The sequence below is a fragment of the Arachis hypogaea genome, chromosome 15, assembly GCF_003086295.3.
Source record: "Arachis hypogaea cultivar Tifrunner chromosome 15, arahy.Tifrunner.gnm2.J5K5, whole genome shotgun sequence".
NCBI lineage: Eukaryota > Viridiplantae > Streptophyta > Magnoliopsida > Fabales > Fabaceae > Arachis > Arachis hypogaea.
In genome coordinates this window covers 151,572,275-151,598,682 of record NC_092050.1, presented here as the reverse complement: position 1 = coordinate 151,598,682, position 26,408 = coordinate 151,572,275, and the positions used below count along the sequence as shown (strand labels likewise).

General features: G+C 35.2%; 1 protein-coding gene across 1 annotated transcript in view; it reads left to right on the top strand.

Moving 5' to 3' along the window:
- Positions 1-15,370, top strand: part of LOC112747248 (lupeol synthase-like) — a 39,491-nt gene extending 24,121 nt beyond the window's left edge. Inside the window, exons 9-18 of the mRNA XM_025795210.2 lie at positions 856-975; positions 1,088-1,210; positions 1,512-1,610; positions 2,351-2,407; positions 2,487-2,533; positions 3,684-3,827; positions 4,010-4,187; positions 4,349-4,429; positions 15,058-15,141; positions 15,260-15,370. Coding sequence (XP_025650995.1) covers positions 856-975; positions 1,088-1,210; positions 1,512-1,610; positions 2,351-2,407; positions 2,487-2,533; positions 3,684-3,827; positions 4,010-4,187; positions 4,349-4,429; positions 15,058-15,141; positions 15,260-15,370 — 1,044 coding nt within the window. The remainder of the gene's footprint in view (positions 1-855; positions 976-1,087; positions 1,211-1,511; positions 1,611-2,350; positions 2,408-2,486; positions 2,534-3,683; positions 3,828-4,009; positions 4,188-4,348; positions 4,430-15,057; positions 15,142-15,259) is intronic.
- Positions 15,371-26,408: the final 11,038 nt, after the last annotated feature.

Below are 26,408 nucleotides of genomic sequence, written 5' to 3'. Positions count from 1 at the left end.
ATTTTAAACAATTGTAATTAATAATTATTAATTGTGTATTTTTAAAAAATAAAATTTAAATAATCACTAATTAATAATAATAAATTAATATGAAATGTAATTCAAAAATGCTTGTTAATTAGACTCCTATTAATTATCTAACGAAATTGTTAGTTGGTCTATTTTGTTGAAGTTCATGTGACTAACAGAAGATGATCAATCTTGTCTCAATTAGTTATTCAAAATTTTCAACCTAGAGTTGAAAAATAAAAAAACAAGATTTTAGAGTAAAATCAAAGGCAACAAAATATTTCATCCTCAACTTTATGCTTGAGTGGCAATCACATAACCATACAAATTGCTGCTAAAGTTATATAGTCACCATATATAGGATAAATTAGGGGTAAATTATCCTTTATAAATTAGAATAAATTGCCTACATTAAATTAGATATAAATTATAGTTTTCAATGTATCATATTTTCACTATATTACAAATTTAATCCAATAATAGTGATGATCGTCGAGAATATTTTCAAATATTTTCTTTACAAATAATGACTGTAAAGATTATTCACTTTTTCATAGGCAATATTAAGAAGGTGGATTCTAAAATTGTTATGTTTATGGTGATTATATGGTAGTTATGGAAGTGTTGTTAAAATTAAAATTATTTTTTTATATATTTTGATAACATTTTTTAACATTTTTTAAAAAATGTTGCTAAATAATAAGAGAACGTTATTTTAATTTTAACAATACTTTTTAAAATATTATATCCACCATAATTATCGCACTATAGGTATACTAAAATGCACCTATTGAAAAATGTTTCATAATGGTATTGATTGTAGCAATATAATTGACTTTAATGCAGGGTATTGGTAGTCAAATGTGGGATGTAGTTTTTGGTATGGAAGCAATACTTGCTTGTGATCTTAGTGAAGAATTTGGACCTACACTTAAAAGAGCCCATGACTTCTTGAAGGCTTCTCAGGTAACAACAAATTAAAATATTACTTACCGTTTAATATATGCCTTATAGATGCTATAATAACTAATGAAAGTAAGAGACTTACTTAATTGTATGGTGATATCATATTAAAAAGGTTCTTGAAAATCCATATGGCGACTTCATGGCAATGCATAGACATATTTCAAAAGGGGCGTGGACATTTTCAATACATGATCAAGCTTTACAAGTTTCCGATAGCACTGGAGAAGCGTTAAAGGTTAAATTCACCATTCTGCTAATTAAATATGGTGGTGGTGTTTAATTGTTTATCCTTGTTTTTCAAATACGAAAACAAGAATTCAATTATAATCATACATAAAAATTAAGAATGGATTAATATTAAAAAAAAGATGATTATAATATATATATTATTTTTGAGAAACTTATATTAACAGATGGTATATAATTATCTTTAATTTGGTGTAATTATTTATTATATTCTCTATATCTACTCAATTATTCTCTCTTTTTTGCAAAACTAGCTATAACGGTTGCTACTAAATTATATTTTTCCATAGGCATCGATTCTAATGTCAAGAATGCCAATTGAAATTGTTGGGGAAAAAGTTGAAACACAAAGACTATACGATGCTGTGAATGTTATTCTCTCTATACAAGTATGGCATTCTACATATCCTTCATGTCATTTTTTCATTGTAACCATACATTGAGATATACATCCTCTAATGTTTTAAGAGTCTTGCTAAAACTTATTTCAATAAGTTTCTTAAGAGTATTTATGATAAAATATTAAATTGGTCATTTATGTTTGGGTCTAATTCTGTTTTGACCTTTAAGGTTTAAAGTGTTCTATTTGAATTCAAAAAAAGTTTCATTTAGCTTCAATGTAGTCATGCCATGAAATCAATATTAAATAATTAAAGAAATTCAGTTTTTAAATATGAAAAACTTATATAACCAAACTCTTCAGTTGTTGAGGAGAATTTCTTGCGGTAGAGGTGACGATAGTCTTGTTTTCGTTGCTACTGATGAATTTTTTCGCGGAAAGTGAGTTTTCGACGATGTTCTCCATGTGCTTAAACTAAGGCAAATGGCTTGCGTTGATACATCCGCTGTTGATATGTGCTTCTCGAGTTTGTACCTCTTCTTTAAGGAAGGACATTAAAATGGAACGATAATATTAATTATTTAATATTAACTTTACGGCAGGACTACATTAAAACTAAATAAAACTTTCTTGAATTTAAATAGGACACTTTAAACCTTAGGACCAAAACAAGATTAAGTTGAAGGGACCAATTTAATACTTTATCCAAGTATTTATTAGTAAAGCCCTAGTTATACATGGAAAAATAATTAAATGTGATTCTCACATGTTCACTGATTTCAACTACAGAGTAGTAATGGCGGTTTCCCGGCTTGGGAGCCTAAAAGAGGCTATCAATGGTTAGAGGTAATAACATTTAATTAGAAAGCATTTAATTATGGACTTTGTTTTGATTGAGTCACACATTTTTAATTAATGCATGCAGAAATTCAATCCAACAGAATCTTTTGAAGGCGTTATGGTTGAGATGGAGTAAGATTTACTTAAAATTATATATGTTACAAATTGAGTTCGCCAAATATATAATTATTTTTATATTTTTATTTAATTATTTAAAAGTTTATTATAAATAATTTCAGGATATATTAACAGAATTTTTATGATTAAAAATATCTATATAATTCGATCTTTGCATTATTACTTTAAAAGAAAATATTTAATTATAAGACATTTATATATATGCAGTCTTTGATAGTTATAATGTCTATATAATTTTAACAATATTTAAAGAGTGTTGTTAAAATTAAAGTAATATTTTTTTATTATTTAATAATATTTTTAATTTAAAATTTGAAATAAATAGTATATTTTCAAATTGTAAAAAAGTGTGCCTTGAATTTAGCAATACTTTTTAAATGTATCAAGCCTAGTACACAGAGAGAGAGAGACCACAGTTCATCAAGTTTCAAGCCCAGACATACACACAGACCAGAGTTCATCATGTTTCAAGCCCACACACAGTTCATGTTTCAACACTTAAAAAGAGATCATTGTATAAGAAAACGGATTAGATATATAATCATATATATTTTTGCTTCATTTGTAAATATATAGTTGGCCAATTCTATAGTGCCTATCAATTGTTGTCTAACTTTTGCCTAACTTATCTTTTGTAGTAAGTTTTGAATTTTTAAAAATAATTTATTTTTATATCTTTTAAATTAAATATTAATTTTTAACCTTTTTTAGTAAATAGGCACCATTTTTTAGGCACCATAGCATTCACCTATATAGTTTTGCAACTGTTTCAAGCCCACACACAGTTCATGTTTCAACACTTAAAAAGAGATCATTGTATAAGAAAACGGATTAGATATATAGTCATATATATTTTTGCTTCATTTGTAAATATATAGTTTTGCAACTGTTGGGTAAAAACCGCCGCTAAATCTTGAGATTTTGCTGCACAACCAAAAAATTCCCCCCAAACAGCCGAAATCTTCCTATTTAGCGACAGTATCAAAAACCACTAGTACATTTTTGCCACAATCTATCGAGTTTGCTCTAGTGAATTAATTAAACTTTTAGCAGAAATAATTTCATGACATTATATAAGATCTTTTATATTATGGAATTAGTTCATTAATTCAGCTAATAATTTGAGTTGCATGTTGTGAAATAGTTACGTAGAGTGCACATCATCGGCACTGCAGGGCTTGCTTATATTTAGAGAGCAATACCCAATGCATAGAAGACAAGAAATAGATCACTCTATTTCCAAGGCAATCCATTTCATTGAAAACTCACAAAACTCAGATGGCTCATGGTATTTATTTATTTTTGCTTTTTCCCTTCCAAAAATTTACTCCTTATGCTATCCTATTTTTAAAGATGGGATTAATTTATTAGAAACTAATGAAATGTCTTGTTTTTATTACTTTTTAATTTAAATTGTTTATTAAGTGCAATCGTACTTTAACATAGTTGATGAGAACATTTATTATACAGGTATGGTTGTTGGGGAGTTTGTTATACATATGGCACATGGTTTGGTGTAGAGGCACTAAAAGCCGTTGGAAAGAACTACCATAACTGTCCTGCATTGCGCAAAGCATGTCAATTTTTGTTGTCTAAACAACTTCCTAATGGCGGTTGGGGTGAAAGTTACTTGTCATGCCAAACCAAGGTCATGCCTTAATAAATTTCATTTTGCTCTTAATTTTGGACAATACTAAGAAACTAAAGAATATCATTAAATTATTACATGCATGTTTAATTTCCTTTTTTTGGGTTGTTGGGGTTTTGTTATTTTGGTGTTGCCTTACACGCTCAATTTCCTTCATTTAGGTATATACAAATCTAGAAGGCAGCCGCGCCAACTTAATTCAAACTTCATGGGCTTTGTTGTCTCTTATTGGAGCAGGACAGGTTAACATTTTCAAATTATCTAATTTTTCTTATATGATGATATATAATTAAAATAACGGTTGTGCTAGGAAATTAATTAGAAAAGTAGCCGATTAGAGTCAATTAATTGAAAAATAAAAGATTTATTATAAAAAAATAATTTTTACTATCTTAATTTTTCAAATTTTAAAACTAAAAATATAAAGAATTAGCTTGAATTAGCTTATATTGTGTTCCTAGATTTTTTCTTAAAATAAAGGCCGCTACTATTAACATTTAACAGATTGGTTTTTCAAAGATACGCGTCACAATTAGTTAATAAGTTCCTACAAATTATTGGAAATTTGTAAAAAAAGCCTTGTTAAATTAGAAATAACTACTATATCTATCCTAAAATCTTCTACAATTTTCACATCATTGTTCTCAAAAAAAAAAAAAAAATTAAAGAATACAATATATATAAAAAGTGAATTCTATTCAATCTTCTCTAAAATAAAGAATAAATTATCTCTTGTGATATATCTTATTATTATTAAATAAAATAAGTTAATTTATCATAATTAATTTTAACTTTTAATTTAATCTAAGTTTTATTAACCTATGACCCAGTTGCTAAAGGAAGTTACTTCATGTCATAAGCTTGATATTACCTTTTGAATATCTATATTTAAGAAAATTATGTTTTCCTTTTAGTAAGACAAGTCTGTTGGTTTCTAATTTTTCGAATATTTGATCAATTTTTTAGAACATTAAAGGGTACCATAAAAAAAACAAGGAAGAAAGGGAAGGGAATATAATATAACAAATAGTTACAGAATTGAACAATTGAAGAATACATGGTATAACACATAACCAAATAGAAATCAATACATAGATCATAACTTGGTAAAACTTTATATTATCGCAATAATAAAAGAGAAATTATGCATATTGAATTAGGAAAAGATCAAATAAATAGTAGTGTTATATAATGATGATTTGAATTTAATTTGGTGATTCAGTAAAAAAAAATGTTGTTATACAATAGGCTTGATATAAATGAAAACTCCATATTGAGTGCCAACCACGTTAGATTTTATTGCTTTTCTTCATACACATGAAATTATCAAAAATTTCTGCAACACAGAGAGGGGGGGGTGTGTGTGTGTGTGAAGGATAGCTAAAATTATAGAGGTTCTCCAATAGGAACTGATTCGTCCGAGTACTGGAGTGACCGAGCTTAGCAATTCCGATATTGCAGGTAGAGTGGAAGAGCTATACGTCGGTCAAGGTCAAACACCGCGGCAGAAATACCTGCAAAAGATATTCCGACGCTCAAGTTAGTGATAATCTCGAGTGAGAGTAATTAAGTAAATATAAAGACTGAGAATAGAACATGATCTTTAGTCGAGAATATTAGTTCGGCTTTATAGAAGTTGTTTTACCCGTTTACTGTGGATAAGTCCGAGTTTGTAGGTTGGTTATCATATTCTATTTTGGTGATTAGGTTTGTTGAGCACGTTTTTTATTTTCAAATGAGTGAGGCCGATCTTATCTGTTCACGTGCCGAGCTTTTCGGGCGGCCGAGGATAGTGGTGACGTATCATAGCCCCCAAGCTTGCCTTAGTTTGGACAGGACTAAGGCGAGCTTTTCGAATCAGAGATGTCGCAAGCCTCGGCCGTTGAATTGTTGCCGTGTATGTTCCTTACAGCCCCCAAGCTCGGCTTGGTTCTGTGCAGAATGCAAAACGTTTTCGTGTGTAGTAGTGGCTTCGTTCTTCGCGCCATTATGACATGATTGATGTGAAACGTGCCCCGTTTTTCGAGGCACCCCTGTCCGTTGGATTCCTTAGTGAGTTAATGCTTCTCTTTTTTAACAATCTGGATTAAATGCAAGGGGTTTAGTAACCGTTTGTTTCATAGAGGTTATCTTTTGTTGTACTTCTCTTTTCTTTCAAACTGCTGGGTTTTGGAAAATAGTTTGTTTCTCTTCCTGTCTGAAAATGAGTAAGCAAGGTCAGTGTTGATTCTTCCCTGCTTTTCTTCTTTGCTTTCTTGCTTTCTCTTTCGTTGCCCCTGATGGAGAACTGTAATGTGGGTGACCCATATGGTTGGGTTGATGCTAGGGTAAAAGAGCGTGTGTCTCAGTTTGATGATGAGGAGTCGGTGAGGCTGTTGGGGTCGAACTTTTGGGTCAGAGATGGTAGTAACATTAGGATAGAGTTATTACCTTGCAGGAGGGATGATCGGGTCTGTGACCGATTAAATGATTAGTCCTTCTTCTATATGTATAGTTGTCTGTTCACTGAGCTAGGCGTGAAGCTTCCCTTTATCGAGTTTGAGTGTGGGATTTTGTATTGGTTAAATTGCGCCCCAACGCAGCTTCACCCTAATTCTTGGAGTTTTGTTCGGGCGTTTGAGATATTAATGGAATTGTTAGATCAGCCGCCGTCCCTCAGGCTATTTTTCTCTTTATTTCAAGCGAAAGGGGTGAGTCGGGGTTTGTGGGTGAACCTTAGCAGCTATCCTCGTCGGGCTATATTTGGTTTATATAAATCTTCGTTTAAAGATTTCAAATCCATGTTTGTAAAGGTTAGAAGTGTTCCTAAGGAATTTCCCTTTTATTTAAACGAGCACTTAGTCGAAAGGTTCCCTTTATTTTGGTATCCCGAGCCATATCAAGCACTGGATGTAGATGATAGGCTTCTTGATGATGATATCATGATGGATTTCTTGTTTAAGTCTTTGGGTCCAAAAGGTTTGTTGTCGGTTGCTGAAATGTTGAAATGGGATACTGATAGGCAGGCTGTGTATGAACACTTAGGTAATTTGTTTTATTATGTTTGTTTTCCCTTATTTTATTTTGACATGTCCCTCCTGATTTGATTGTTATTGATTTGCAGCCGAGAAAGCTCCTGCTATTACCACTGCGGGTTTGAAGTCTTACTTCAACCAACGCAAGAAAAGTGAGAAGGAAGTTTCTTCCATTGTGGGGAAGGGTCCTGCTGCTGCGATGGTTCAATATGGCCCCGTGCAGAAGTCTAAACGGAAGAGAGGACATGCGAAAGGTGGTCTCACCGAGGTGTTGGACGGTAAAGGAGAGTCTTCAATGATACTGCAAATGGTTGAGTCTGCGTATGAATCGCATAAAAGGCTTCATGGATATGATGAGAATGAGTATGCTAGATCTCTGTGGGCAAAGCTTTACCCTTTTAGTACTATGGCTGACGAGCTTTGCTATTTTTCGGATGACATAAAGATGATTGATGAAGTGGGCCGAGCTGGTGTTAGCCGGTTTCTTCAGGTATAACTAACTGTTGTAGTGTTGTGCATGGTGTTTTTGTGATGTTGTCATTACTTGTTTTCTTTTTGTAGGTGATTGGTGCTCGTATTGTGGCCATTGGTAGGGCACAAGAGCTCGCTTTGGGCCGGGAGGAGAAGGAGGCTTCCCGTGTTGAGGAGCTGTCTGGAATCATCCAGGAAAGGGAGGGGAAAATTGCTGAGCTATCTTCTTCCGTAGAGAAGAAAGAGTTGGAATTGGCTGAGGAGAGGCGGCTGCATCAGGCGTCTTCTGAATGATTGAAGAATATGGGGTCCGAAAATGATCAACTTTCTGCTCGGATTAAAGAGTTAGAGAGTGGAATTTACAAGGCTTTTGCTCAAGGTTTTGAGCGTGCCGTTTCTTAGGTTAAGGTGCTTTACCCGGAAGCCGATGCTTCGAGACTTGATGTTATGAAGGTGGTCGTGAATGGTTAGCTTATGGATGACGAGGCTGCTGCTGGAGGTGATAGTGAGGAGTCCAGTATTGATGATAAGGCAGAGTAGGCCTTTTTTATTTATGCTTTATTTTGTAAGCTTTATATATAGCGCTTTGGCCTTAGAACTTGTATTTAACTTGTTTGTTTTGCGTTTTGGATAATTCCGAGTATTATTCTCGGTTGTGATTTTTTGGTTTCCGAGTATAGAGCTCGGTTTTATTGTGACTGTTTAGCCTTTTATAAGATATGACGTTTGGCAAAGTTATGATAACAGTAAGGTTTTGTTTTGCAATAGCAATGGTGTTTTCGTAATGAAAATGGTCGTCAACGGCCAATGAGGTTATCAATAAGGAGAGCGGTAGCTCTAGTATAGGTGATAAGGCGGAGTAAGCCCTTACGATTCGTTGTAAAAACTTGATTTGCTTTTGTTGTTTGGATTTTTTCTGAGTATGAAGCTCGGCTTATGTTTCTGGATATTACCGAGTATGAAGCTCGGATTGTTTTGATTAACACTCTTTTGCTATAAGGTATGTCCATTATTAGGATTATGATAGCATGAACTGTTTATTTGCAATAGTAATGGCGTTTGTACAATCATTTGTGGCGTCCGGCCTCGTTAAAACCCTCTTCGAGTAAAACCCATGCTTTTTGGGAAAAAAAAAACCTTCGAAGGGGAAAAAGAGTACCATCATCCACGGGTTTACAATATGTATCATGATTGATATTCTCTTAGTGAGGAGACGTTCCATGTTCCTGGGAGTTGGTCCCCTCTAAGAGTTTCCAATTTGTACGCCCCCTTTCTGAGGTTTTGTTGTACTCGGAATGGTCCCTCCCAATTTGCTGCTAGCTTGCCATGTGCTGGAGGTTTTCGAGCTTCTTTTGTTCGTCTGAGCACAAGGTCTCCTTTGTTGAAGGACCTGTGAACTACTCTTTTGTTGTGTCTTTTCTCTATGAACTGTTTCCTGACTCGTTGCTTTATGGCTGAAATGTCTCTTTCTTCTTCCACAAGGTCCAGCTCGGCTGTCCGAGCTTGCAAGTTGCTCGATTGATCGTAAAGCTCGGCCCTTAATGTTGGGACGCTGACCTCTACTGGTATTAGTGCTTCTGCCCCGTACACTAGCTCGAAAGGAGTTTCTCCTGTAGCAGATTAGATGCTGGTATTATAGCTCCATAGGATTTCTGGAATGAGGTCGGCCCACTCCCCTTTGGCCTCACCGAGCTTTTTGTTTAAGCCATGTAAGATAATTCTGTTAGCTAATTCGACTTGTCCGTTGGTTTGCGGGTGCTCGACTGAGCTGAAATGGTGTTTAATGTTAAAATTTGTTAAAAAAGCAGCGAGTTTATGGTCCATAAATTGTCTCCCGTTGTCCGAGATTATCTCTCTTGGGATACCATATCTACATATAATGTTTTTTTCATAGAAAAGATCTCACTTTTTCTGCCGTTATATGTGCTAGTGGTTGTGCTTCTATCCACTTAGAGAAATAGTCTATTGCTACTAAGAGGAACTTTACCTGGCCTGGCGCTTTCGGAAAAAGTCTGAGGATATCCAATCCCCACCTATCGAAAGGCCAGCTTACATCTATGGTGTGGAGCTCTTCAGCTGGGGTCTATGAGAGGGTGGCGTGCTTTTGACAATTATCACAAGCCCTGACTTTTGAAATACAGTCCCTTTTTATCTTCGGTCAATAGTATCCTGTTCGCAATATTTTTGCTGCCAGTGCTCGGCCGCCGATGTGGTTTCCACAGACCTCTTCGTGTGTTTCTGCCATAACGCCTTCGGCTTCATCTTTGCTGATGCATTTGAGGAGTGGTTGGGAATATCCTCGTCTGTACAGTGTATTTTCGACTACTGTGTAGAAGCTTGCTCTTCTTCGGAAAAGCGGTAAGTTCGGCTCCTCTTCTGGTATTGCACATGTTTTGATGTAATTGAGAAAAGGTGTTCTCCAATCTCGTACCTGCATGATGTTTAGAACTGTTTTTTGCTCGAAACTCGGCTTGTCAAGTGTTAGTTGGCACAGTGCCGATGTGTTTTCTGTTTGCCTTGTTGTGGCTAACTTGGAAAACACGTCGGCCCTAGTGTTTTGTTCTCGGTTTACATGAATAATATCAAAATTGCTGAACTTTGAGATGAGATCCTTTGTTACGAGCCAATATTTCTCTAACAAAGGATCTTTTACCTGGTACTCGCCCTTTACTTGGTGCACTATTAGTGAAAAGTCGCAGTAAACTGTTATCCAAGATTTCCCTAGTTGTTGGGCGAGTTTTAGTCCTGCTAGCAGGGCTTCATATTCCGCCTAATTGTTACTTGCGTTGAAGCGGAATTGTAGTGATTGCTCGGCTATCACTGTGTCTCCCTCTTTTAACATTATTCCTACCCCGCTGCCTTCCTTGTTTGATGCTCCATCAACGTGCATACTCCAGTTGACCTTTGTATGTTGTGCTTCGTTGGTCATTTCTGATACAAAGTCGGCAAGTATTTGCGATTTCAGAGTTTTTCTTGATTCGTAATGAATGTCGAACTAAGAGAGCTCGACAGACCATTTTGTTAATCGTCCGGCGAGCTCTGGTCTGGTTAATATCTGCCTCAATGGTTGGTCAGTTCGTACTATTATTGTGTGACTCTGAAAGTAGTGTCGTAGTCTCCTTGCTGTAGTGATTAATGCCAACGCCAACTATTCTACTTTTGGGGGTATCTTGTTTCTGTTGGTTGTGATACTCGGCTAATGAAGTATACTGGGTTTTGCTTTTTTCCTGTTTCGATTACTAAGACCGAGCTTATAGCATGGTTAGACACTGATAAATATAAGTGCAAAGGCTTACCCATATCTGGTCTCTGGAGTATGGGGGGTGACGTTAAGACCCTTTTGAGTTCCATGAAAGAACTTTCGCATTCTTTTGTCCAAGTGAATTTTCTGCCTTTAGAGAATGTTTGGAAAAAGTGATAAGATCGGTTTGCTACTGCAGGGATGAAGCATGACAAGGCAGCTACTCTTCCTGCTAGTTGTTGGACTTCCTTTACTGTCTTTGGGCTCGCCATATTTAGTATTGCGTGACACTTTTCTGGGTTGGCTTCAATCCCTCGTGGGGTTAGCATGAAGCCGAGGAATTTCCCTCCTTAGACTCCGAAAGCACATTTGTCCGGGTTGAGCCTCATGTTATATGCTCGGAGTTGGTTGAAAACTTCTACCAAGTCATCACAGTGTGACCCTTGTGCAGGCGTTTTTGCTACCATATCATCTACATAGACTTCTATATTCTGACCTATCTGCTGTTGGAATACTTTGTCCATTAATCTTTGATATGTCGCACCTGCATTCTTTAAGCCAAAAGGCATTACATTGTAACAAAAATTTTCATGTTCTGTTATAAAAGCTGTTTTGCTTTGGTCCTCTGGGTGCATCAAAATCTGGTTATAACCAGAGTATGCATCCATAAAACTCAAGGTTTTGAAACCAGAAGCACTATCAACTAACTTATCAATGCAAGGTAATGGATATGCATCTTTAGGGCAAGCTTTGTTTAAATTTGTAAAGTCGACGCACATGCGCCATTTACCTGAGTTTTTCCTTACCATTACGACATTTGATAGCCATGTGGTGAAGCGAATTTCTCTGATGAAACCTGTATTGAAGAGTTTCTTGGTTTCTTCAAGTGCTGCTTGCTTTCTCTCCTCTCCGAGGTTTCGTTTCTTTTGTGCCACTGGTCGGACTGTCTTATCAATTGTTAGTTTGTGGCAGATAACCTCTAGACTTATTCCAGGCATATCGTTCGGTGTCCATGCGAACAGATCGGCATTCTGGCGCAGTATGTGTATGAGTTCTGTTCGCTCATCCCCCTCCAGTGCTTTTCCGATGTAAGTATACTGCTTTTCATCTGCTGTTAATGTTACTCGGTGCAGGTTGTCCATTGGTTGGGGTCGCTCGCCGAGGTCTTCTCTAGGGTCGAGATCGGCTAACATTGTGGCTTCGGTAGAATTGCGTATCGCTTGGACTTGGGGCCGAGCTATCTGTTTCGTTTGGATTTGCTTTAGACTAGCATTGTAGCACTGCCGAGCTTCTTGGTGATCGGCGTAGACTGTTGCTATTCTGTTTTTCTGCACTGGAAACTTAACACACAGGTGTAATGTGGACACTACCACTTTGAATATATTCAAGGCGGGTCTCCCAATTATAATATTATAAGGGCTATAACAATCTACTATTAGGTACTGAATATCAATGGACTTCGACATAGGGATCTCTCCCATTGTGTTCGTTAGCCATATGTGTCCCATGATGGGGACCCTCTCTCCGGAGAACCCAATTAATTCTCCCGATGAGGGCTGTATTAGTTTTTCTGATAACTTCATTTTTTTAAAGGTAGAATAAAACAAAACATCAGCACTACTACCTGGGTCCAGCAGTGTTTTTCTTACCAACAGCTCTCCAACCTGGATGGAGATCACCACTGGGTCGTCGAGGTTAGGGCTTGCCGATCTGAAGTCTGATTGATTGAAGGATATTATGACATTTGGGTCCTTCTCCTTCTTCGGCTGCAGTGTTCCCTCGATTGCCAGCATTGCCCTATAGCTTCATTTTCTGGCCGAGTTTGTTTCACCTCCGCCAGCGTATCCCGCTGATATGTGGCTGATGATTCCTCTTGGCGGATCAGGAGTTGTTTGTTCCTTTTTGTTCTTATCTGTCGCTGCTTGTTTGTGCTCGTCCCTGTCCAAGTTTGCTCCTCTGGCTTTTCGACCTTTGACATATTTGTCTAAGAGCCCTTGGCGTGCCAGTCTTTTGAGCAGGTCTTTTGCAACGATGCAGTCGTCCGTGGTATGGCCGAACTTCTGGTGGAAGGCGCAATGCTTGCTTCTATCCACGAATCTTTGGTCATGGTAGTTCCCTGCTCGAGCTGGTGACTTCACGATTTTGGCATTCAGAATCTCTTTGATGATGTTCTCTCTTTTGGTGTTGAATCTGGTGTACGTATTGTATTTTGGTGTGAACTTGAAAGGTTTCTTTGTATCCCTGTTGCCTGGCGATCTGAGAGCTTTTTCCTCATCTCTTCGATGTGGCTGTTTGTCCGACTTTTGGGCCTCGCGGAGTTCCTCAATCTCCATTTGACCTGCGGCCCTTTCTCGGAACTCTTCTAGTATTTTTGGTTTTGTTATCGCGATAGTTTCCCGGAATTTTCCAGGTCTGAGGCCAGCTTTGAGGGCATGCAAGTGGACAGCCGGATCCAAGTCTTGGATCTCCATAGTAGCCTCAGCAAACCTGGTCATGTAGTCCTTTAAGCTCTCGTGCTGGCCTTGCTTGATTGTTCCCAGGTAGTCTGATCCACTGACATATATTCTCGATGCAGCAAAGTAATCAATAAAAGATCTCGCCAGCTCCTCAAAAGAGGAAATGGAACCTGCAGACAATTTAGAAAATCACAGTAATGCAGCATCATCAAGATAAGTAGGAAAAGCTCGGCAAAGCACTGGTTCGTTATTAGCGTCGTTAAAGAACATCATGGACTGAAATTTCTTAACGTGAGCTCGGGGGTCACCGAACCCCTTATATGGTTCCAGTGCCGTGGGTAGCACAAAATTTTTTGGCATCTGGAACTTAGTGATCTCTTCAGAAAAGGGATTTTCAAGGGTGAGCTTCTCTTTAGGTGGAATGATGTTCAGGGAATCTGTGTTGCCCTGAGCCGAGCTTTTGGAGCTTTCTCCTTCGTGTTTTTCATTGTTCTAAGCGGACAGCTCAGCTATCCTCCGCACCTCCGCCTGAAGTTCGGCGATTTGAGCTAGAAGCTCTGCCTGTGTGGGTTGTGAATTTTCCTTGTCAGCCATGTTCGAGGATCGGAAATCCTGCAAAACAGAGTAAAAGACTAAACAAAGGGAAAAGTGGGGTTAGATGTATTCCGGCCCCACGGTGGGCGCCAGTGATTCGTCCGAGTACTAGAGTGACCGAGCTTAGCGATTCCGAGCAGGTTGCAGGTAGAGTGGAAGAGCTATACGTTGGTCAAGGTCAAACACTGCGGCGGGAATACCTGTAAAAGATACTCCAACACTCAAGTTAGTGATAATCTCGAGTGAGAGTAATTAAGTAAATATAAAGACTGAGAATGGAACCTGATATTTAGCTGAGAATATTAATTCGGCTTTATAGAAGTTGTTTTACCCGTTTACTGTAGATAAGTCCGAGTTTGTAAGTTGGTTATCATATTCTATTTTAGTGATTAGGTTTGTTGAGCACGTTTCCTATTTTCAAATGAGTGAGGCCGATCTTATCTATTCACGTGCCGAGCTTTTCGAGCGGCCGAGGATAATGGTGACGTATCAAGAACCAAGGAAATTTTTGAAAAAAAAAAGCAAATAAGAGAAAATTATTATAACAGCAGAGAGAGTGTTTCGAGAATTTCTAAATTTTTAGTGTCTCTTGGATTTTCTTTTTCTTTGTTTTTTTTATATTTTTTTATTAGAATTGATTAATTAATAGATGTATGCTTTGAAAAACTATAAAATGGGACTTCTAGTGATTTTTATAATTTGCAAAAAAAAATTATATCATAATTAATTAGTTAGTAAATAAAACTTAAACTTAATTAAGAGTTAAAGTTATTTATGATAAATCAAATTTATTTCATTCAATAATAATAAAATATATCATAAAGGATTATAACTTATTTCTTATAAAATGCCATCGTAGTAAAAATAGTGACACCTGAATAAATAATTTTAAAAAGAGTGACAATTTGGCAATAAATTTTTAAAATAATGATATATTAAAGGGAAAAAAAAGACTATTTATAACTAACCTCAACATGAGATAACCGTTGATATGAAGAGAATGAAGATCTTTTTATTTTTCTGAAGGAAGTTTTTATATGTAATGAATGTAAATTGTGCTAATCATTGGAGTTTTGTTGTTAAAACTTAAAAAGGGTGAGATAGATGCTACACCCATACACAAAGGAATAAAGTTAATAATCAACTCGCAAATGGAAGATGGAGATTTCCCACAGCCGGTAATTCTTCCATATAAATTATATCTAAGCACTTAGTAAAAGTGGTTCTATAATCAATATATATATATATATATATATATACACACAACTTTTGATCATTTCTAATCCAATTTTCCAGGAAGCAACAGGAGTGGTTTTCAGAAACTGTGTCATAAACTATGGATCATATCGTAACATATACCCTATATGGGCTCTTGGAGAGTATCGGCGTAGAGGGTTGCATGCATGATGATCCAAATCCACCAACTCAACCACTACTCCTCCATGCTTTTCTTCTTATATATATTTATTTATGTGCTAGCTATAGATAGATGATCAAAGTTATTAAAATATCGAATTAAACCCTAAACAGTAAAACATCTTGTCTGTACGTAATAATGCTATATATATATATATATATATATATATCAAACATTCTATTATGTCTATGCTTATGGTGGTTACAATAGTTGAAAGGAAGTTATCTTTAATAGAAAAAGGTAACATTAATGTCTAATACTTCTTTTTAAATAAGAGTCTTTTTTTATTTTTTCTTTTTAATTTTTGCATAAGCTTTTTTTTATTTATTTTATGTTATTTTTTTAATTTTTAGGGTTCATTGAAACTCTTAATCTTTTAAATATAGAGCTTTAATAACATATCATAAAATTATTCATTCTAAAAATTTAAATTAATAGAAAAAAATAGGTGAATTATACGATAAAGATGTAAGTTTACAGATTTTTTTTTATGGGATGAAAGAGGGATTGAAAAAGGTAGGACCCACACTTTGAATAACAATAAAATAATAAAAAATAACTATAAATAAAATTTATTTTCCCTCTGTACCACTTCAATCTGTATAGTAGAGTGTTCCAAAAAGTAACATTAATAATTATATCTCTAATAGAATTTAATAGAAAAAAGAATTGTAAACACTGAATTTATGTGTTATTAGCTTAACTCAATAATACTGATATACACATATTTATAACGGTATAGAAGGTACGTTAGGTTGGTCTGCATAACTGAATTCAGATACATCTTTTACAACTGAATTAGTTAACTAAAACTTAGCATTTCATTAACCTGCATCCTTTACACCTCTCTTAGCTTCAAATTCAAGAGTGGTTTTGGAACCACTCTGAGTTTGGTCTTCTACTTCTCAAAGGTAGCTACAGTAACTAGTTTTGGTAATATTCCTGCTAGCTCTACTCAGTTCCAAGTATGTGAACAACATGCATCAGTTTTTTATTAACCCTTTCTCTAACAATTTGAATGTCTAGTTAAAAATGTTTGGTCTTATTATGGAGTACTGGATTAGCTATTAGTAAAACAATACTTATGTTATCGCAGAAAATTATTGGAGCAGTTCGAAGCTTCATGTTTATTTCTTAAAGTAAGTTCTGGATCCATACAGTTTCAAGCTCACACGCTGCCAAGCTACGAAATTCTGCTTCAGCAGACAATCTGCTTATAGTAGCTTTTTTCTACATGACCAAGAGATGAAATTAGTTCCCATAAAAACATATAACTAGAAATAGATTTTCTATTCTCAAGATCAATAGCCCAATCTGAATTAGAGAAGGCATAGATCCTATAATCTTCACACTCGTTCATGATCAATCCCTCGTGTTTCGTTCCCTGTAGGTTGTGCAAATTTCTCTTCACTGTTTTCCAATAAGAAAGCAGTGGATGATGCCTGAATTGAGAGATTTTATATACAGCAAATAAAAATAATTCAGATCTAGTCACGGTGGCATATTATAATGCTCCAAGAATAGATCAAAACAAGATTGGATCTTCAAATTTTTCAGACCCTATTGAAAGTAGTTGAATAGAGAAATTCATTGGGCTTGGCATAGGGGCAGCAGTGTTCATTCCAAATTTTGATAATAATTTTTCTATATATTGAGATTGGAAAAGATGCAATTGTCCCTCAATGCTGTTGTCTACCTTGATACCTAAATAGTATAGTTTTTCCAAATTTTTTAGAGTAAAAACATTATTAAGAGAGTGAATCATGGCCTGAATTTCTTCATAATCATCTACATAACATAATAAGAAAATTATAGATTTTGGACCGTACTTGACAAAGAGAGAAGTATCTGATTTTAATTTGTATTTTAAAACCAAAAGAGAAAAGTGTGTTGCTAAGCTTAGTGAATCATTCCCTTGGAGTTTGTTTTAAATCATATAGACTTTTATTGAGTTTGCAAACTAAATTTGGTGAATCATGATCAAAATCGATTGATTGAGTCATATAGATGGTTTGATGCAAATTCCTATTAAGGAATTTATTGTTAAAATCGAAATGTCTTCATTATTGTCTAATTTTGTGAAAGAGCTAGAGATAGAACAAGCCTGATAGTAGCTAGTTGATTACAGGACTAGACACTTCTTGAAAATCAATGCCTTCATGTTGAATGGAAGCCCTTGGCAACCAATCTTGCTTTGTACCTTTGAATTGTGACATTTGAATTTTTTTTACTGCGAACACCCATTTGCATCCTATTATTAGCTCATAGCCTCAAGCCATGTATTAGCTCGAATAAGGACCTTGTATTCTTCCCTTATAGCCTCAAGTTAGTGAGGTATAGTGAGAGAAATGTGAAGAGATTTTGGTACAAGATCAACCATTTTTTGTTCACTATTGATGACAACAGTGTATGTTTTGAGTTTTGATACCCCAGCCTTAGCTCTTGTTGTCATAGAATGTTTATTTGTAGAAGGTACATAATAGTGGAAGATTGATTTCTATGGCTGACATAGGGGTCTGTTTAGTTAGGGGATTTGGATAGTAAGGCATCAGTATTTGAGGTACTTGTGGTATTTTGATTGTGAGTAGTAGTAGATGTTTCAAAAACTGGTGTTGGAAAAAGGGGGTTATTTAGTGTTGGTGGGTTAATAGTGATCTCTTTTGTAATTGAAGCAATGTTATTATTGGACATAGAGGGCATGCATGGTATTAGATGGCTTAGAGGTAAATAAGGTAGAGTATAGGAAAGTGTTTTTATCAAAACCACATTGTCTTGAGACATAAACTTTTCCTGTAGGTACAAGGCACTTGTATCTTTTTGGTCAGAAGATTATCCTATGAAAACATATTGTTGTCTCTTATAGTCAAACTTGTATTGATTATATGGCCTAAGGTGTGGATAGCATGCACTATCAAATACCTTAAGAAACTTTTAATCTGGTTTAGCTGAAAAAAGAAGCTCATAGGTTGATTTAGCATTCAAAACACTAGTTGACAGTCGATTAATAACATAAGTAGAAGTAAGAAAAGCTTCATTCCAATATAGTAAAGGTATAAATGCTGAATAGAGCATTGCCAAATCTATATCAGTGATGTAATGATGCTTTCTTTCATCTCTACCATTTTGTTCAGAGGTATATGGACATGTTTTTCTATGAATGATACCTGATTGTGAAAGAAAATCTTGAAAAGGATGGGAGGGGTACTCATTACCATTATCAGTTTGAAAGTTCTTGATTGTATGACCAATCAAAATTTTCATACTTGCCTTATAGTGTTTCAAGGCTTGAAAGACCTGAGACTTAGTGACTAACAAATAGAGGCATGTTTATCTTGAGAAAGCAACAATAAATGTCACATAATAACGAAAGCCAAGATGTGAAACTAATAGGACAGCCCTCCAAACATTTGAGTATACTAATTCCAAAGGTTTAGTGTATTGTGTTAATGAATTTGTAAATGGCATTTTTTGCATTTTTACTTGCATACAGTGTTGACAAACAGAATAATATAAAGAAAAAGAGTCAATTTTATTGCTAATAAGTTGTATATTACATTGTTTTAAGACTTGCTGAGCTGTTTTAGTTGCAGTATGTCCAAGTCTCATGTACCATATATTGTAAGAATTGTAAAAAGCAGAATACAAAGTAGAATTCACATGTCGCTTAACCTTTAGAAATTTACAGATGCTATTGGTTCTGATTCCTTGCAAGAGAAGTTCCTTAGTATGTTCGCACTTCAAACAACAAGAATGAGCATGAAATTCAAAGTAAACCCGATTGTCCTCAGTAAATTTAGCATCACTTATACAGTTCTTTGTTAAATTAGGAGTATAAATTAATTGATATAAATTGAAAATAAGATTTGAATCTTTTGCAAGAAGTAAAGAATGACTTATATAGAAAATATTCATACATTTGTGAAAGAACGATTAGCTTGTGATTGAGATGGATAGGGGAAAGATTGATCAAACCTATAATAATAGTAACAAGCTAGATGGCCAATTTTACCACCTGAGGGCGAGAAGTTCCAAAATTGCCTCTGCCTTCTAGAAAAGCGCCCACGACGACCTCGTCTTCCTCCAAGATTAGCTTGTGCTAAGTGTGCAGCATTTGAAAGTCCTTATTAAGAATTATCTCAATTTGTTCTTCACTAGTGATGGGGTTTCCAAGTGCAGTAAGAGAGTCACATAGATGTTTGATCTTCTAAATGTAATTTGAAGCCTTTAATCCTTGCTTCTTTGTTTCTTGAGTTGAGCCTTAAACTGTTTTACCTTGATAATATATTTTGTGGATCTGGCAAAGTAATCCTCAATCTTTTGCTAGCTTTCATATATAACAAAACTCTCACCCCACCATTTTGTTGTTGAATTCTTCATCCATAGAAGCAAGCAAGAAGAAGATGAGATTATAGTCTTCTTGCCTCCATTGCTTGTATTTTTTAGATTCTGTTCCTACTGCACGATTTTCATATGATGTAAACTGAGCTGGGATTAATTCCTTCTTCAAGTGAACTTCAAGGTCTTGGCCTCAAATGTCAAGGATTGTTGTTGCCAAGTTTTGAAATTGTTTTCACTAAGTTTGTTGCTTATGGGATTCTGAAACGATTTGGCAATGAATGGGATTGTTGGTGGGACAATGAGGGCATTGTTGTTGGGTTGAGCCATGGATCAAGAATAAACCTTGTTCTTGATACTAATAAGGATGTTATCTTTGATAACTTGAGTCTCAAGAAAAATAGAGAGAAAAGAAAATTGGAATTGAATAGAGAAAATAATTACAAATACTGAATGTATGTATTATTAGCTTAATAATACTGATATACACATAATCATAAGGATAGAAGGTATGCTAAGTTGGTCTGCATAACTGAATTCACGTCTTTTTTACAATTAAATTAGTTAACCAAAACTTAGCATTTAACTTTCATTCTTTAATGATTATGCAAGTGTTTGTTAAAATTTAAGTTATATTTTTTTAATAAAAGTTTTTAAAAAATATTATTAAATAATAAAAAAACATTACTATAATTTTACCAATATTTTTGAAATAACATAATCACCTTAGCATAGGCATATTAGTTCCACACACTTATATAATATATATGGGGATGTATTCTATTTCTATGAGAATGAAATTTTTATATGAAAATGTAAAAATGTATTTATAATTATTAAATTATTAATTTAAATGGTTAATATTAAATGTATCTAATAAATGGTATATAAATACTATATTTATTATAGTCATTAAATTTATACTAAATGCATTTATAATTATTATATTTATAGTCATTATTTTTATTTTTATTAAATAAATTAAAATAATTAGATTTTTTATTCAAATAAAATTAAAAATATTTTGATAATTGAATGTATTTTTTAAAATTTATACAAATATAAAATATAACTTTTAAAAATATATATTTTTTAAAACTAATCCAAACTCACCTTATATTACGTTATTGAGAATTCTTAAAACAATTTAGTAATCTAAAATTTATTTTGTATCTCCTATATACCACTCTTGATCCTGGAGCTAATGATTGGAGTTTTAACTAATGAGTTTGCCTTTTTTTTAGCATCTTTTTGTTGGGTCATCGTAGGAAGCTCTCAACTATCGCGAAGATTTTGGAAAAAAATCAAATGAGAGAACATAAGATGAGAAGACAGCACATCTAACTCAAAATTTTAAGGTAGTAAATTTATAGGTCTCTCATCTTATGAATTCCTCACTTTTTCTTACTTTTTTTGATGTGAAACTAATTTTATACACTCCTCACACTTGTAATATTAACATTCTTGGTCATGGCTCTGATAAACCATTTCCATCACTTGATCAACTGAGGTGTCCAAGCCACATCCCTCATATATAATGCTTTGTTCTTTTTTTTTTTTCTATTTTGTTAACATCCTGCATGAAAGTTAAGCGAGAAAAAAAAATCTTTCTATATTTTTTAAGAAATTCTATTTTATATAAATTTTTAAAAAATACATTCAATTATCAAAAATATTTTTAATTTTATTTGAATAAAGAAATTTAATTATTTTAATTTATTTATTAGATATATTTTAATAAAAACAAAAAATAATAACTATAAATATAATGATTATAAATACATTTATATATATAAATTTAATGATTATAATAAAAATATTACTTGCATATTATTTTTTAAGTATATTTAATATTAACCATTAAATTGAATTAATTCAATAAATATATTTATAGTATCATTTATTTGATATATTTAGTCTTAAGTATTAAAATTGATCAATTTAATGGCTATAAATATATGTGCTTGATTATCTAGCTTCGACGTAATATTAATTAATCATCGGTCATGCTTTTGTTATCCACTAATCATCTTAGTCCATTATTGATTCTCAAGTACATTATCCACTATTGTAATTGTACTGTATCTCTAATATATCGGCAAAATTGAGTTACATTTTGGTAGGATCAAACAAATTTAAAATAATTAATCTTATTATAGCAAATTTTTCTCCTAAAATTTCGTACTTAGTCAACTACGAATATTTCGATTAACAAACTGACGAATAATTCAGCTGTAGCTGCTATAAATCAGAGACTGAGCCAACAATAAAGGGGCAGAAGATCAGTAATACAATAGACAATATTATATTCACTCTCTTTAAGATATTTTATTAACTTGAGCGTCGGAATCTTTTTTGCAGGTATTCCGTTCGAGTTCGAGTTCACATGGATATTTCACTTCTGAACCAGAAGCCATGAGAAATCCAAAAGGCAGTGTAAAGCCGACCTATAGCTCGAAAGAGTATCCTTTCCAGAACATTTGGCATTCACCATAGGGTCCATTCTCGTTTTTAGTTTGACCTAATGCTTTACCAGTTTTTCTTGTGTTTCCTTTTCTTTGCAGAGGTTGAGTCATGACAGACCATTCGGTAACTCCTCAACCCCCCCTCCAACTAATGCCGAGCTTTCGGCAACAAACGCCGCTCTACAAGTGGAAGTCCAACAAATGGCCGAGCTATTAGCGGCGAAACAAGACAATAAAAATAAAAAGGATGATCACAAGAAGGTTAATGAGGACCTTCACGAAGAACACCAATTTGAGTCAAACGTGTAGACAGGCAGTGTGCCTCCCAAAACAGAAAGGCGGAGGATTGACCCCTTTTCCAAGAAATAATGAACTATGAAATGCTTAAAAATTTCACGCTCCCAATGATATTGGCACCGTACGAAAGAATCAGAGATCCTAAAGTTCACGTTACTAAATTCAAATCCATGATGTTTCTTAACAGTGACTCCAACCCTATCTTGTACCGATCTTTTCCTACTTTTTTAGATGAAGCTCTTTTACTGTGGTTTTCTAATTTGCCTGCAGGTTAAATCTCGAGTTTTGATGAATTCGCCAACTTATTCATAAATAACTTTGCAACATCCAAAATTTATGTACAATATTTAGACTACCTCAGTACAATCAAGCAAGGGCAACATGAGAGCTTAAAAGACTACATGACACGTTTCACAATGACAGCCATAAAAATTTCAGACCTCAATCTGGAGGTACACCTGCATGTATTAAAAAGTGGCCTCCGACCTGAAAAATTCCAGGAAGCAATAGCAATGGCAAAGCCGAAGACGCTGGAAAAATTCAGGGATAAAGCAACTGGACAAATTGAAGTAAAAAAACTAAGGGCAGCTCGAAGAATGGAAAGACCACCATCTCGAAGGGAGGAAGAAAGGCCACACAGATCTCAAAACAAGAACCTTAAAAAATCATTCAAATTGACACGAAAGTTCGATTCATAGACTAAGTTCAACACCAAGAGAGAGGATATAATCAAAGAAATCCTACACAACAAACTTATAAAATCGCCAAGAAAACCAGGAACATATCAAGATCAGAAGTATGTAGACAAAAGCAAACACTGCGCATTCCACCAAAAATATGGCCATGCCACCGATGAATGTGTAGTATCCAAAGACCTATTGAAGAGGTTAGCCAGACAGCATTTACTAGATAAACATGTCACTTCCAGAAATCAAAAGGAAGCAGCCAAAGACACTGACAAATTGAGCCATAGTTCAGATCATAAAGACAAAGGAACTTGGCACAGAGTAGTCGAAACTTCTACTTTGGAAGGAGTAATAAATTACATTTTAGGTGGTTTTGCAGGAGGAGGAACAACCAATACGGCCAGAAAAAGAAGTTACTAAACCATGATGATGATGGATGGATCTTGTCAAGAGATACACACTTCACCTCCAACGGAATAAATCACTTTCGACGCGTCTAACTTCAAGTCACACTGTCCGAACTTGGACGATCCAGTGGTGATTTCGACACACATGGGAGAGCTAACAGTAAAAAAGGTCCTGCTTGACCCCGGGAGTAGTGCAAATGTGCTATTCTACTCCACTTTCAAAAAGATGCAACTCAGTGACAAAGCACTACAGTCTTCAACCAGAGAATTAGTAGGGTTCTCTAGAGAAAAGGTACCCGTATCAGGTTATGTATGGTTGAGAACAACACTAGGGGAGTCTCCAAACTCCAAACCCCTAGATATCCAATTTTTAGTGGTTGATTGCAATAGTCCTTATAATATCATTTTGGGACACATGTCCCTTAACTCTTTTATAGCTATTTTCTCCACAATTTACATTTGTGTAAAGTTTCCTGTGCAGGGCAATGTAGTGGCAACAGTGCACGCCGACCACATGGAAGCTCGGCAATGCTATAATGCAAGCTTAAAGACCATTCCAAAAAAAAATCATCCCAAGATTCCACTCTGTCTACAATACAGAGAGCATTCTAACTCTGGTTGAGTTGGACTCGTGGAACAATAACAGTCGACCCGCCCCAACGGGCGACCTAGAAAAGGTACAATTAGAAGAAGCCGACCAATTTATTAACATCGGCTTTGTTTTTTCTGCAGGAACAAAACAACACCTCGTCGAACTGTTGAGATGCAATTCTGATCTTTTTACATGGACACCTACTGACATGTCAGAAATTGATTCGAATTTTATATGCCACAAGATAGCAATCAATCATAATGTCCGACCTATACAACAGAAACACAAAAAATGCTCGATGCAGGCTTCATCCGAAAACTTTGATTCTCATCGTGGCTAGCAAATGTGGTAATGGTTAAGAAGAGCTCGGAAAAATGACGTATGTGTGCGGATTTTACAGACCTGAACAAAGCATGCCCGAAATATTCTTATCCACTTCCAAATATTGATAGACTAGTAGATGACACCATGTGGTTTCAAGCACTCAGCTTCATGGATGCCTATTCCGACTATAATCAAATATTAATGCACCCTGATGATGAGGACAAAATAGCATTCGTAACCGATCAAGGTAATTTTTGTTATAAGGTTATGCCTTTTGGGCTGAAAAATGCAGGGGCTACTTATCAACGATTAAAATATATGTTGATGACATGGTGGTCAAATCAAGTTTAGAACAACAGCATAAAGCCGACCTTAGTGAGGTATTCCAACAACTCTGAAAGTACAATATGAGATTAAACCCAGAAAAATGTGCATTCGGAGTACAGGGAGGAAAATTCCTCGGATTCTTGCTAACACATAGGGGAATAGAAGCCAACCCCGACAAATGTTAGGCTGTAATCCAAATGCAGTCACCTCGGTCAGTCAAGGAGGTGCAACAACTCACAGGCCGCTTAGCAACCTTGTCACGTTTCCTGCCCGTAGCAGCCGCAAAGTCATACCACTTCTTCAACACCCTAAGAAAAGCCAAAAAGTTTGTCTGGACGGATGAGTGCGAAAGAGCTTTTACTGAATTTAAAACTCTTCTCAGTTCACCACCCATACTCTAAAAACCTCAGCAAAGTAAACCCCTATATCTGTACCTTTCAATTTCAACTAACACAATCAATTCTGTGCTTATAACAGAAATAAAGAAAGAATAGCACCCAGTATATTTTGTGAGCAAAGTCCTGCAGAAAGCCGAAACAAGGTACCCAACAATAGAAAAACTAGCATTCGGCTTATTACAGCTCGGCATTTGCGACACTACTTCCAAACGCACCAGATAGTAGTTCAGACCGGTCAGCCACTACGTCAAGTATTGGCAGAACCAGATCCAGCAGGGCGACTCACAAAGTGGTCAATAGAACTTCCAGAGTTTGATATCTGCTATCAATCATGAGGATCCCCTAAAGCACAAGCACTGATTGATTTTATTTCAGAATTCACCACCACTGAAAGTGCAACCGCTGAATGGGAGCTGTATGTAGACGGCGCATCGAACGAAAATGGATGTAGAGCCAGAATCTTACTAAAGGACAGTGTCAAAGTATATGCCGAACAGTCAATAAAATTTCTTTTTCAAACAAGCAACAATCGAGCTGAATATGAGGCACTACTGGCCGGATTAAGACTTGTAGGAAAGGTCAGAATCCAAAGCCTCAAGGTATATTGTGACTCTCTCCTTGTGGTATAACAGGTAACGGGTCATTTTTAGGTACGAGATCCACTCCTAGTAAAATACCTAAATACAGCAAAAAATATGATACAACAATTTCAAAAATTTGAAATATCACATATACCTAGGATACAAAATTGTAGAGCATATATTTTATCTAAATTGGCTACTTCCAGAATAACTAATTCAACAAATACTATGTCACATCTCACACTAACAGAACCGAGTTTAGATGCCAAAATTGTTTTAAGTGTATCATGATGCGTGAGCATCTTGTACCATTTTTTCCTTTATTTTCTAGTATTTTTAGTTATAAATTATTAAGTTTTATATTAATTTAGTGCAAAAATCATCTTTGGATGCTACTTTGAGTTGCTTTAGTATTTTTATGATTTCAAGTGAAACTCGGAACAATTTGGTAGAGTTTTTAGCAGAAACAGAGAAGTTGGTATACCCCCCCTTGGGGCGCTAAACGCCAAGCTGGCGTTTAGCACCAGCAACATGCACGTCTCTGCCCCCTCTAGGGCGCTAAACGCCCAACTGGAATTTAGCGCCAGCAAAGCTGATCCGAATTTGAAGGCACACT